The sequence below is a fragment of the Chlamydotis macqueenii genome, chromosome 23 (genome assembly GCF_036417535.1).
Source record: "Chlamydotis macqueenii isolate bChlMac1 chromosome 23, bChlMac1.mat, whole genome shotgun sequence".
NCBI lineage: Eukaryota > Metazoa > Chordata > Aves > Otidiformes > Otididae > Chlamydotis > Chlamydotis macqueenii.
In genome coordinates, this window is record NC_141578.1 from 1,832,916 (window position 1) to 1,846,546 (window position 13,631).

At 47.5% G+C, this 13,631-nt stretch overlaps 1 protein-coding gene across 1 annotated transcript in view; it reads left to right on the forward strand.

The window, feature by feature from the left end:
• PKP1 (plakophilin 1) overlaps positions 1-2,186 on the forward strand; it is a 42,395-nt gene extending 40,209 nt beyond the window's left edge. The window contains exons 12-13 of the mRNA XM_010118629.2: positions 431-515; positions 2,115-2,186. Coding sequence (XP_010116931.1) covers positions 431-515; positions 2,115-2,186 — 157 coding nt within the window. The remainder of the gene's footprint in view (positions 1-430; positions 516-2,114) is intronic.
• Positions 2,187-13,631: the final 11,445 nt, after the last annotated feature.

The following is a 13,631-nucleotide window of genomic DNA, read 5'->3' on the forward strand; positions in this document are numbered from 1 at the left end:
CTGCTGAGTAAGGACTTATGGTTGCAGATGTTGTTATTATGAATGCTGCCATCTCTCCATCCTCACCAGGCAGCACAGAGCCCGTTCCTCTGCTGCCCTCCCAAAAGATTCGCCCACACTCTTCTTACGGAGTCCAGGGAAGGGCTGGCATCATTTCCCTTCTCTTTCCCTCTCCCAGATGTCACACTCCAGAAACACTCCTTCAACTCAGTTCAATGCTCTTTTCCCCCCTCAAATCCTCCCCTCTTTTTCATTTGTCCTGCTCCAGTCCCATCACTAAGAGTGCAAGGAAGGTTTTATTGACAGTCCTCTGTCAAGTTTAGCCAGCCTCCCAGCTGGAGATGGGTTTATTTAAAGGCTGTCGGTAGTGTAGGTGGGTTGCTGCTCTGTGGCCTGCCGTAATTAATTGGAGTTGCTTTCATCTTCCCAGCTCCTGTCCAAAAGCGGCCGAAGCTGCTCGCCTCCTCCTGACAGATCTTTGGTCAAACAGGGAGCTCCAGAGTGTCCTCAAGCAGGTAAGGAAAACGCTTCTGCTTCTCAGTTGAGAACCCTTGACAACCCAGTCTTGACTCACTGGCTGAAGCCAGTGAGTTTGCAAAAGCCATGGTCCTGCAGCGAGTACGGGAGGAGCCTGGGGTGCTGGGAGGACCATGATGCTCTCAGCACACAGGCATCTGCCTAAGATTCCAGCAAGAGGCAGCGAGTCACAGCCACAGCTGCCGGGACGGACTTTAGGGAGGACACTGTCTATGTCAGGTGGCTTGCATCCTGGGGATGATGCTGCTTTAGGTGGGCTGCTCCTGGGGTCGATCTTGTCATGTTCTTCCAGTACCTAAAGGGGGCCTACAGGAAAGATGGGGAGAAACTCTTCAGCAGAGCCTGTTCTGATAGGATGAAGGGTAATGATTTTAAAATAGAAGGAGGTAGATTCAGACTGGATGTAAGGGAGAAATTTTTTAGGCTGAGGGTGGTGGAGCACTGTCCCAGGTTGCCCAGAGAGGCGGTGGATGCCCCATCCCTGGAAACGTTCCAGGCCAGGTTGGCCGGAGCTCTGAGCAACCTGATCTGGTTGGAGCTGTCCCTGCTCCTGGCAGGGGCATTGGACTAGATGGGCTTTGAAGGTCCCTTCCCACCCAAGCCACTCTGTGATTCTATGTTTTTATGACTCCACGGCACTGTGCTGTGCTGGGAACAGATGGGGAGGTTTCACACTAGCTTGGGAGATTCCCTTCATTGCAGTCCATCATGTAGGATCAGCATGTCCCAGCAGATCCCTGGCAAGGTTCCTCCTCTCTTTCCCCCATTTTCTTCTGTGTCCATAAACCTACCCTGTGGTTACCTCGCTCCTTCAGTCAGGGTAATCTTTCAAACCAAGAAGAGGAATATTTAGGATTTGGTTTGCTCCTTGCAACAGAACCTGTGAAGGCGTAGAGCCAGACAGGGCACTGAGCCAGCCTCCAGCTCCCAGTGGCTTGCTTTGGACAAGCTGGGATTTTCCCAACTCAACAGCATCAGCACCTGCAGAGAGTAAAGGGCCAAATTAAAGAGAAGGAGTACCATCCACAAAGGGGAATACCCTGGGGGCAGGAAGGTAGAGAGTACCTAAATATCACTCTCAAACCAACAGTTAGGGACCTTCTCCATGGAAGCTTGTGCAGCTTTGCACCAGGCTCAGCTCGGGAGCCTGTGCCAACTCATTTTGATGTGACTGAGTCACTCCTGCGTTCACACAGATGTTCATTGCAGAGGTGTACATCAGATGAGAAGGATGGGAGCCTGCAAGGGTGTATGCATCACGTGTGCATCTTTGCTGTTTTTCCAGGATGAGGAATCAGATGAAATAATATTCAGTAAAGGATTAAGTAGAAGTTTCCTCTGGTAAAGCTGGAGAAATCCGTGCAAAACAGTGCAAGGAAGGTGAAGTCCCTCAATAAGGGCGACGGTTCACATGTCGAAGGCATGCAGAGGGAGGAGAGAGGAGGTTGGTTCAGAATGAAGCACGGTTTTTAAGTGGAGTGCAGCTGTTGGAGTGGGGCAGGAGACTCTCACAACAATGGATAGCTGTCCATTTTGAAACCGCTATGCACTCACTGCTCTTCGTATACACCTTTCAGCAAGGATTTGATAAGAACATGATGGGATCTTTAGCTGGAACGACCTTCAGGACCCTCTCCTCCAGATTTTAGGAGCCTCTCTGTGCATGTTCAGGCTGCAGGTGAGAACAGGGCTCTCGTTCATGGGGAAGGGGTGGATTGGGGGGAAAAGGAGCGGGGCATGAATCTCATGAACTTTTTGCTATTTTTAATCTCCCCTTAATGTGGGTTTATGAGATTTTCATCACGAATCCATTCAGCCCAAACTGCAAAGTATTTGTTTCAAGGAGAAGTCTGAAGTCGTGCTGTTCCTGGGTTTAGTGCAGATGTTGCCCGCAGTACGCAGCTGTGCATTTTAGACATTTTAGACAAAGCTGCTGGACTTGACTGTGCCTCGTGTGTCTTCCTTACTTACTTTTCCAAGCAATAACCAATTAATTGCATTTTGCCAAATCCTCTCAGGTGGAGATTTTCACAAGCATCTCTCCGACAGTATTTTCATTCCTGAATTTTGAGTAATGTTATCCACGTAGTGTCAGTAACATGCAATTAATTCCAGCACATGCTATGGCATTAATCATCACCCTTAGAGATTCTTTCAGCACTTAATAATCTATCTGTAAGCCTCATGTCAAAATTTGGAATTGCATGCTGACACCTGGATAATCCCAATAGAAAAACCAAGTTAGAGAAATTATGGGCAGAATTTCCAGGGCATCGTTTATTCAGTGTGAAATAAGGCTTGCATCTGTAAGGTTCATTCATAATTCCCACTGAAGGAAAAAGCATTAAGCAGTTTTGCAGTTTTCAAATATCGTATCTCACTATGATGGGGACTGAGATTATCCAGAATGAATTATTTGCTCCATTGGGATGCTTCTACTGAGACTCAGAGGAGCATGGAATTCTAGAAAAGCTATGGGCAGTACAGAAACTGGGTGCAGATCAAGAAAAGAGATTAAAAGTTGGGTTTGCATGTAATGAAAAGATTTCTTGAATGCTTTAATTATCTGGGGTTTTGGTTTTTCTTTGTTTTTTTTTCTCCATTTCAGAATTTGGAATTGGTTCGTGTCCAGGAAGACAACCTTTTCACAATTACTTAGGATGTTAAAGATGTAGAGTGTTTCTGAGTTTAACTCAACTGTAAAGCAAACTAAACATATGGATTTCATGTGGATGATACTGATATTTTTAAGCATTTTCTTCTTTTTTGGCGGGGAGAAGGGACTTTTATTGAGGTTATACTTTCTTGATGTCAATAATTTTTTTTTTTTTTGCGAAGAGTGTGTCTGTGTGACTATGTATGTGTCGCTGTGTATGTGTGCATGCAGGCAACGTACATGCACACACATGGTGAGTAGGATCTTCCTACAGGCTTAGTCTCCTGTCTTGCACCAGAAGTCGGTGTGAGTTGTGCCGTTTAAACCCCTTGCAGAGTTTTGTCCAATTCCACCCGATCTACGCATCAACTATTGCCACACCAAAGACTTGTCACAACCTATTTTTACCCACAAGTATAAAAATTGCCAATTTTAGGTTGAGTCCCCCCACTGCATATGGCCGCTATAACAGATACACACAACAATACTCTTCTTTACAAAGTCTGGTTACTCCTAACATTTATGAACACGGGCTTCTTTTCTGCTTACGAATTTTTCTCCAATGAGCACCTATAGTTATTAGTGTTTTCTTTCCTGTCACATGAATTCTTTATCTCAAGAAGCAAATAGACATTTTCAAATTCTCTCCCGGGTCTCAGTAACCCTTCTCTGAAGCTGTATGTGAGGGGACAATTGCAACACATCTGCAGAGCATGGATATTGCCGGGTCCCGAACCATTTTGAGCGCCAGAACAACTCAATCTTGTGACTGTACCTGGACAAATATGGCATTTGAGAAGCTGAGCTGGAGACAAGCAAAGTGTTTTTTCCCCTGGGATCACTGATTGCCACACAGGACTGAAAAAAGTGAGGGATGTGGCCTTTTTAATCACACTCTGTTTTTATCGATCAATGTAAAGAAATAGTATTAATATGCACTTGCATTAAGTCGGGTTTGGAAATATTTTATTTCTCGATATCCTTAATTACATGATCCCTCTGTGATGCTAAGGCTGTGTTAGGGGACTGCTGAGCTCATTTTAGGGCAACTCACTCCTTATGACAGTAACTGTGTGATGAATGAAGCCAATCTTCTTCTTCCTAGAAGAAAAATATCCTCTACCCATCCCCACAGGGGATGCAACTCAGATGCAGAGGGAAAGGACCAGCTGAGGATGTCTTTGCTGACTGTCCCGCATACATGGTTATTGCCTTTTCAAACCATGCAGGGGCGCAGGACCCTGCTTTGAAAATATCAGGGGTGCAGGTGCTTGGGAAGGACAAATTATGGAGCTGAGTCTAGAAAGGGAAAAACAGTCTCATTTTTCGCTAGTGTGAGACTCCTCAGTTGGTGGAAATCACCATATCCTCATTCACTTCACAGAAATGGGGTGACTCGTGCCCACTAAAGAACCGTCCACGAAGTTCAGATTTACTCTGACACAGCTCTAGAGCTAAGAAACGCGGTGGCACTCGTTCATCCCCTGTTTAGGCCATAGAGAGCATGTGTCCACAGAGGGAGATCATTTTCCAGCTGTTTTTTCTCTTAGACTACAAAGGGTGTCTTGATCTCGTGCACTTTAATGAGCAGCAACTATTTGCTTGCCTTCACCCACGTTCAGTCGAGAGCTTTCAGCGCAGAGCTCCCAGCCAAATGAAAGAGAAAAAGAGCACCTTTGAAGTGGAGAGCTAGAACCAGAAGGATCCGGTAGGACAGTTTCAGGAGCATTTAACCAGCAGCAAAGGAGCCCTGGCCCATGGGCATGCCCTTGCCGTACCTGCCAGCTCTTCCCCAGCTGGATGTATCTTCTCAGATGCACGGTTCAAAATGTTTTCGGCAGGACCCGAGACTACGGATGTTCAAAATGGCTGCAGTATCCACAGGCAGGATTGTTACAGATTGGGTGTAAAAGTATGTTGCACTCAATTTTGCATTCAGATTTGTTCCTGTAATTACACGTTCAACAGGCGTCCTGGGAGCTTGTTTTTCTCTGTAAAATTAATTGGGGAAACCTAACTACAAAATGTAATGATAGAATGTTGAGGAAATTAATTCTAATTGGCTGTTACTTAGGCTCTGTTTTAAAACACTGCTGCTGCTTTCACTGGTAATGCGATTTACTGAATCATTATATAAGGCGCAAAGAGCTGTAGCTGTATGATCATCATCTCACAATTAAATTTACAAGTACTGGAGATTTCATTAGTAAGTATTAGGCTCAAAGAGACAGATACATCACTCATATAAATTTTATGAAGTACAGCAAAGTTGTTTTTCCAAAGCTACTAAAATGATAAAAATAAAATCTGTCTCCATCCTCAGAGATCTTCAAAGCATGACTGGGCACAGCCCTGAGCAATCTCATCTGGCTTTGACGTTATCCCTGCTTTGAGCTGGCCAGACCAGAAAGGCTCCTTCCAATCTAATTTTTTTTAATGATGCTGTGTGTTACTGCTTCCGTACCTCAAAATACAGCTAACTCAAGAGAGCAGTGGGAATTGTAACCGCTCTGCCATCCCAGGGCTGTTTTGCAGCTATTGCTTCCCCAGGAAGTTCTCTGATACTCAACTCTCTTTTCCCCTCCGTCTCTCTTTTTAAAATCTGGACGACAGACTCTACCCAAGTCAGTGAAGTAACCCTGATGCCCAGTTGTGAGAAGAAACAGGAAAGTCAGACTTATTGAGGCAACAGGTGTTGCTCATAACCAGCAGTTTCAGGATCTCAGTGAGGTTCCCTCCATCATAAATGGATGCTGCTTTCATCTCCAAGACAAGGGTTTTTTCATTCCAGGGAGGTATTGTTTCTTAAAGGCATGTTTTGAACTGTGACATCCTCTTCCATGAGCTGGTTTCCTGATTCTTCCTTCTTTAAAAGCCAAGGTAGGGTGTACCCCCAACAATACAGACAAGGGCAGGTCTACAGCCCTTGAGTGATGGAGAATTACTGAGGCACCATAGCTAGCAGTGCTGTTAGCTCTGCCGGCAGCAGAAATGAGAGCGGTTGGGGCCTGATTTGTGCGCGGGACACACAACCATGTAAATAAATACCACACTCGTTTGTCCTGGGCTTAGCAGAGCTTTTTGGTCTATTTTCTCATCAATGCTTTGTTTGTTTTGTGTATGTACAATCCAACCCACCCCAGCATTTCAGAAGCCTCATGGACGAGTAGAAGGCAGTAGGCAGGTTTATTCCTCTCTGACCACACACCAGTTTGAGACCAACTTAGCCTACCGGTCCATAGCTATACAGTGTATTCTGTAAGATATAGGTATGTGAGAATAATGTATCAGAGTTTTGTTTTGGCTGTACTGTATGTATTTGCTTCATTGGAAAAGCTGAAATCAATAAAAAATGCTGGAATTTCTTCAAGCTTCCTGTTTTGGATGGTTTTATTTTGGTTGTCTTGCCACAGTGTTAGGAAAGAATAAAGCATCTATTTGAAAGGTTTGTAAGAGCCTCTTACCCTGCAGCAGTGATCAGCCTGGAGTGCTCTGCCTTACGCCAATATGAGGAATGAAACTGTAAATCACATTTCCTCCAGCATCACATCCTCGGCAAGCCTCAGTGGGTTTCTCTCCCATGAGCTTTTGCAGTCACCACTTCTATCCATGAAAATTTTAATTATCAATAGCATAGTTCATGTCACTGCTCTATGGATCCACAGGTTGTTATGGGGAAAAAAAACCCACACCTTACTATCTTCTGAACCTGGCTTTATGACCTGTGTTTGAAGCTCCTTAGGTCTTGTATTTTAAAAGTGCAATGAGTTGATCCTCCCACAGTTTCTCTTTGGTCTAGGCTGGAAAGTCCCAGCTCACAAACCAGTTCCTCAGACAGAGCCATCAGCTCGTCACATGTGGTGACCTTCTCTGAACCTTTCCCAATTAAACTATTTCCTTTCTGAGACAAGCAGACCAGAATGGCATAGAGTATGCAAAGGGTGAGTAAGCCGTGGGTTTATGTAGGGACATCACAGCCACCTTTCTGTTCTCTTCACCTTCCCCAACAATTCCTAACATACACCTTGGTTTCTGCAGCTCCGTTGTGCATTGAGCTGCCACTGGGATGGGCTGTCCATCATAGAATTCCCTCCAAGCAGTTACCATCACCTCCAACCCCATCATTTACATGTGAAGAAAATATTATTTCACCCCATGTGTATCACTTAACATTTCTCTCTGCTGATGTTTGTCTGTCATTTATCACCCTTTCCTTACCGGCCCGTAGTTCCCCAAATTTTTATATTCACTCCTCAGGTATGCAATGGTGCGGCTTTCGCTGTATCAGGTACAGGATATTGTGGAAATCCTCCCCCTTCCTCACAGGCTTCACAAATTAGAAAAAGTAAATAAGTGATCTTTCCTGCTCTTCTCCTGTCTGAGTCGTCCTTTCACCTCTGGTATTTATTGTTCCTCTGGTCTCCATGGTAGGCCCTCCTATATTTAAAGATGCCCTTACTATTTATGGATCATTCTTCTGACTTCAGTGAGTTGCTCCTTCAGCCCCTATTTGGTGTATTAAGTAAGGTTTATGTTTAACCTGGCAGAGGTTAAGTCTTTCATATTTTTATCTTCGGCTATTTGAAAGACACCTTCTGATAATCTCCTTCTCCTGCTGCTTAACCAGGCCAGCTCCCTTCTGCCCTTCCTCAAGGATTCCTTAACTGGATGTACTGGGATTATGCATCAATGTGATATGCACAGTCAACTGCATGTGAAGTTTCATTCTTCCTTTTTGATTTCCCTTTACAAGCATCATCCTTTTAAGTTCCCCTTTTGGAAGATGAGTACACAGTGGTGGATATTTAAGCTTTTGTTGATCCAGATGTTGATGTTACGGGGCAGCTCTATAAATGTAAATTTTGAGGCCAGACCTTTCATGCTAATCAGGACCAAATTTAAGGCTGCATTATATCATGCGTAACTTCAGCTCAGTCAATACAGGGATAGCTGAAGTGCAGGATGCACAAAAGGCTTTGTACTTCCAGTACTGGGGAACACGGTAGTGTATAAACACTGGCAGCAGCCTTACAAAAGAAATAAGGAAGCAGCATCCTCTTGATCTCCTTCAGAAGATGGCTCTTCAAAGAGGAAACCTGGCAAAGGGGAATGTGATCTCAGCTACAAGGTGTGTTTAGTTCGTTTACTCAAGGAGAGGTTGAGGAATAATCCTTACCACTGACAAGTACCTCAAGAAAAGAGGATTCACAGCCTATCAGACAGGCTGGGCACATCCTGCGAATCTGTGCCTGGGAACAGGGATGGGCGTCACCCCATGCCATGTTGCTCAGAGTTCCTTTCCAGGAGCACCCTCTGCTGAGACTTTGGAAGGGTCGGCAAGCACTGAAGGATTAAGCACAAAGGCAAAGCACCCAAACCCAAACAGCTTACCCGTTCTTGGGTGGACCTTATACAGCAGCACTTCAAAACCTAAATTGCATTGGCAACTGTGATCATTCCTTATTTAAGCTGTTTTTAATCCACAGTGCAGCAGGCATATTTGCAATTGGGTTTGAATGTGTTCCTAAGCAATTGTCTTCTAAAAGTCCATTAAGGAGCAGTGTATCCAGAAGTCCTCGGGAAGATTAAATATTGCTGTTGCACACATACTAGTGATGTCCGTTCTGCAGCTTCTTCGGGCAAATCACATCTGAAGGCACAGCTAAGTAAGGTCATATAAATTACAGGCTAGAAGAGCAAGTTGTCTTCTACTGAGTCTAGTGTAGATGCAGAGTGTCTAAAATGAATGCAGATGAGTCCTACCTCTATATTCTCGAGCATGCTCTCTGGACACTGCAGAAGGGCAGGACCTGTCATCGTAACTATCAGCATATGTCTCTAATTTGGAAATTAAGAGTCACTCAGCAATGGAGCCAATACACGACTACATGCTTGGATCTCTCTCTAGCCATTTGCAGCACGTAAAATGGATACCAAGAAAATAGTATGTCTTTTTGGTTTTGGACTTGTGTCCTTTGTATGAATCCATAAGAAAAGCCCATTTTTGAACAGGGCAGTCTGTAGACACGCAAAGACCACAGGGTAATTTGCAAGAAAAAGACAACCAAGGTGCTTCTTGTATGATTTAAATGCAATAAAACATGGATCCCCTCTAGAGCTCGGGTCAGAGGCCAGAGACTTCTGTGGGGGCAGGCAGTCTGGGATGCGCTGATTTAGCTCAATGCGTTGGTATTGCAGCAGGATTCAAGGGAAAGAAAGGGGCCCTGCAGGGTACAGAGTACCCACAGAGCACTCCCTCTCCAAAATAGAGCAAGCACTAAGTCCTTGGAAACCTTACAGATCCTATAGCTCATGGAATCTCAAATAACACATGGGACTCCACCAGAAATGCCTTATCCCACCAGCAAAGAAGCCCCCAGTATAGCTCTGTGCCATACCACAGCACAACTTTTGAGTCCTTTATCAGACTGATGATTTCAGAGAAGATCCCGCTCTCCATTTTCAGGTCCAAGAGATATCTTCCCAAAGGTCCCAGGCATGCCCGAAAATACCTGACTTCCCCAGGCCATGCCCCAGAGTATCATCACTTCCCAGCCAACAGCTGTTCCCAGTTTCATGGCACAGAGACCACACTGCACTGCACAGGGCATCCCTAGGAAAAACCAAGCTCCAACCACACACCACAACAGCACCGACGGCCCCATGGTACCGACATCTCCTGCTGGGACATACTCGCTCAACCAAGTTCCTCTGTCTTGGTTTCCCACACGCTGGGTGAGATCACGCCAAGCAGGGGCCCTGCTGTGGCATCGTGGCCCCATGGCCAGATGCCTTTGGAGTGCCATGGTCCCACACGGCACACTGGTGGAGGACACGTGGCAGCCTATACCAGAAAGCCCTGCCCCATAAAAGCAAGGCGTATGGAGAAGAGCTTCAGCATTTTCATGACACCCGCAGCCCATAGCCCCCACAGCACTCATACACCCACGCCCCAGGGCATCTCTGCTGCAGGAGGAGAAAGCACCAGTCCCATGTGAGGCAGTGACTCACGCCCTAGTTACCTTCCCCGTAACGTGCATGACTTTGTGCTCCTCTGTCATACAGCCCTCATTTGTATCTCTCCCACAGTTATGTGCCCTTGCAGATTTAATCTTGCTGAGCACGGAAGTTCTTACCCATCCAAGATTGTACTTGGCCCCTTTCTTGGTGTTTTCTAAGCTTGCTTTTGTCTTGGGAAAGCCTTTTGAGGGACTCCTATGAGGCATCCCAAACAAAGGGCCACGTCCCTTTCTCTTATCTAACACCAGGTCTCTCCTGTGCACTGCTGGCAAAACGCTGCAGCTGTACCTGAGCCGTTACAGCATCTTCCCCATCAGGGTGGGTGGAGTAGTGACATCCAGAGCAACATTTCCCATATTTAGGAAACTCTGTGTGCAGGTTGTTAGGATGTGATGCTCCTGGATGCTCACACTGAGCTTCATCCAACCGAGCTCCTGCAATGCTTTTCCAGCCCTCTGCAACTTGATAATCGCTTGCAGGAAAGGCTTTGACGAGAGGATAATTACCTCCCTGCTACCTTGCACACTTGTTCTCTGCTGAGTGTGCTTGGTGGCAGAAATGAGATCCTTGGTGCTCCCAGCCTCCCCAGCCCAGCAGCTGATGATGAGCAAGAGTGCTTTAGCTCAAGGAAGAGCACCGCAGGAATCTCCGCAGGGCGTGAGGGGATCGCATGGGGAAGGTGGAATTGCTGGCAGTAATTTTTAGGTAGCAGATCTGGTCTTGAGTAACGCTTTGGCCAATATTCCAGGTGGGATCTCCGATGTCCCAAAGCTGAGACAGGGCCAGATCTGAGCGCTGCTTCTGCAGCAGCTCCAGAGCTCCACACTATCGTACCCAAACACACAGCTTGCAGGAGACCTTCCCAAGCCAGGTTTCTCCCTTGACCTTCTGCCAGTGGAGTAGTCCACATTTCTGCAAATGAGGAGCAAAACGGGTAAAACACCCCGAGCCAGCGCAGCAGCGGATCGTCCCCGTGCTGCACCACTGGCATGCCCCAGTCTGTGCGGCAGTGAATAACCTCCTGCTGAACGACGTGCCTGGCTTCCCGAGTCAACGCAATGGGAAAAAAAAAAACAGGTAGGACTTTTCAGAAGTGATAATACTATTGGACGTTCCTGGCAGTACAAAACCCAAATACTTTCCCAGAGAACTGGAGTTCCTCCCTCTTTTCCCTGGCACTTCTCTCGGCAAAAAAAAAACCCTTACGAGTGCGCTGCAGGATCTTACCTAACAGACCTGAGCTCAGGCTGTAACTGCTTTTGGGTCCTGAGGCCAAGTTTCAGTCTGAGAGATGACCCAGACTGGGTGCTGTACAATGAAGCGCAGCAGAGATTCGCTTTGTGCATCTTATTGCTTTCTTCCTTCTGTTTTCTATTCTTTCCCCAGGAAGCCTCTTTATCTCACAGTACAGGTAACTCCTGCTTCAATCAACAAGCATCTTCTCCTGGCAGAACAGGAAAATCAGTCTCTCATCAGCAGGGCTGAAAGAAACGCTCAAAAGCTGTAAAGAAAAAAAAAGTGGAGATTATCTGAGCGCCTTTGAGTTCCACCCTGAGCTTTTCTTTAGCACATTTTACCCACAACGAAAACCAATTCTTGTTTCCTTTCAGGGGAGGAGAAGCAGCCAGGAGCGGGAAAGGCACTGCCGGGGCCGTTGGCAGGATCACAGTGAGACTCTGGATTTTCCAGGCAGCAGCACATCTCCTAAATGGCTCCTGTCATTTTTATCTGTGCTTTGAGAAACTGGCTGTGCCCATCCCAAATATATTTTTTCCCCAAGGGTAACCCAGAAGCAATGTAGAAATTATTTCCTGCGGGATGTGGAGAAGAAGAGGGTCAAAGAGCCAGGAGAGAGGGAGAAGGAGGAGACAGCTCAGGCGAGTGTTTATGCTATTCCAAGTGATGACTCCTTGGTACACAGAGCAAAATCCACACCCATTGCCTTTCTGCCCCTGGAGCCCGCCCGCCGCAAGCTCCTGGGTGCAGCAGCAACATCACTGCAGGGCTCAGCCACCGTGGGAAAGTCAGCGGAGCCACGGCGAGCCTTGCTGCACGGTGAGACCCAGATGGAGGTGAGTCAGAGCCCCACCTTGCTTTGAACAGGAGGAAGCAGAGCCCATGGAGAGGCACCCAAAAAACAGCAGAGCACAAGAGGGGTGGTTTGTACCCATGGGGGCCCCCAGGATCTCATCCCCACTCCTGGGCGCTGCAGCCTGCAAAGCTGCAGGTAAAACAGGGATGAAGCCATGTGCAGATGTAGCCAGCGTGGCAGCCGGTGGGATTACGCGAGTGGATGGAGAAGATTTTCCTCCAGCAGTCGAGGCGTACCAGGGAAATGCCAACAGTGACTGGCGGGGCTCCAGCAGGCAGGAAGGGAACAGCATGAGCAGTCACCATTGCTCATGGGTGGGCAGCTATCTGCGCAGCTTTGCCCTGGCAAGAGTTAAACAGAGCCCAGTGCTGAAAGAGCCGAGACCACAGTAGGTGGGAATATCTCCTTGATGACTCTTCCCTAAGCCTGTCCTTGTCACCACCTTCCTGCCATGGGTCACGTCCCTACAGGTGGAAGAGCCAGCATGAACGGGCTGTGCAATCCCCAGAAACCAAGGCTGGGGCTTTGGGCCACACATCTCCCCGTGTTTGGCAGAGGGATGGGCCATTTCGGTACCGTGCCAGTACCGAAGCTGTTGCCTCAGCAACTTAGTGGATGAGAAGCTCAACAGGAGCCGGCACTGTGCGGTTGCGGCCCAGAAAGCCAACAGCACCCTGGGCTGCACCCCCAGCAGCGTGGGCAGCAGGTCGAGGGAGGGGATTCTGCCCCTCTGCTCCGCTTTGGTGAGACCCTACCTGGAGTACTGTGTCCAGTTCTGGAGCCCCCAGCATCAGAAGGATGTGGAGCTGTTGGAGAGGGTCCAGAGGAGGCCATGCAGATGATGAGAGGGCTGGAGCAGCTCTGCTGTGAGGCCGGGCTGAGAGAGCTGGGGCTGTTCAGCCTGGAGAAGAGGAGGATCCGGGGAGACCTGAGAGCGGCTCCCAGTGCCCAAAGGGGGCTGCAGGAAAGGTGGGGAGAGACTCTTCAACAGGGCCTGCTGTGACAGGACGAGAGGTAGTGATTTTAAAACAGAAGCAGGCAGATTCAGATCAGATATTAGGAAAATAATTTTTACGCTGAGGGTGGTAGAACACTGGCCCAGTTTCCCAGAGAGGCGGTGGATGCCCCATCCCAGGAAACATTCCAGGCCAGGTTGGCCGGGGCTCTGAGCAACCTGATCTGGTTGGAGATGTCCCTGCTCCTGGCAGGGGGGTTGGACTGGATGGGCTTTAACAGTCTCTTCCCACCCAAACCATTCAGTGATTCTATGATTTTCACCTCTAACCTGAGCTGGGAGGACAGGAGTATGCCCTGGAGGGGGACATG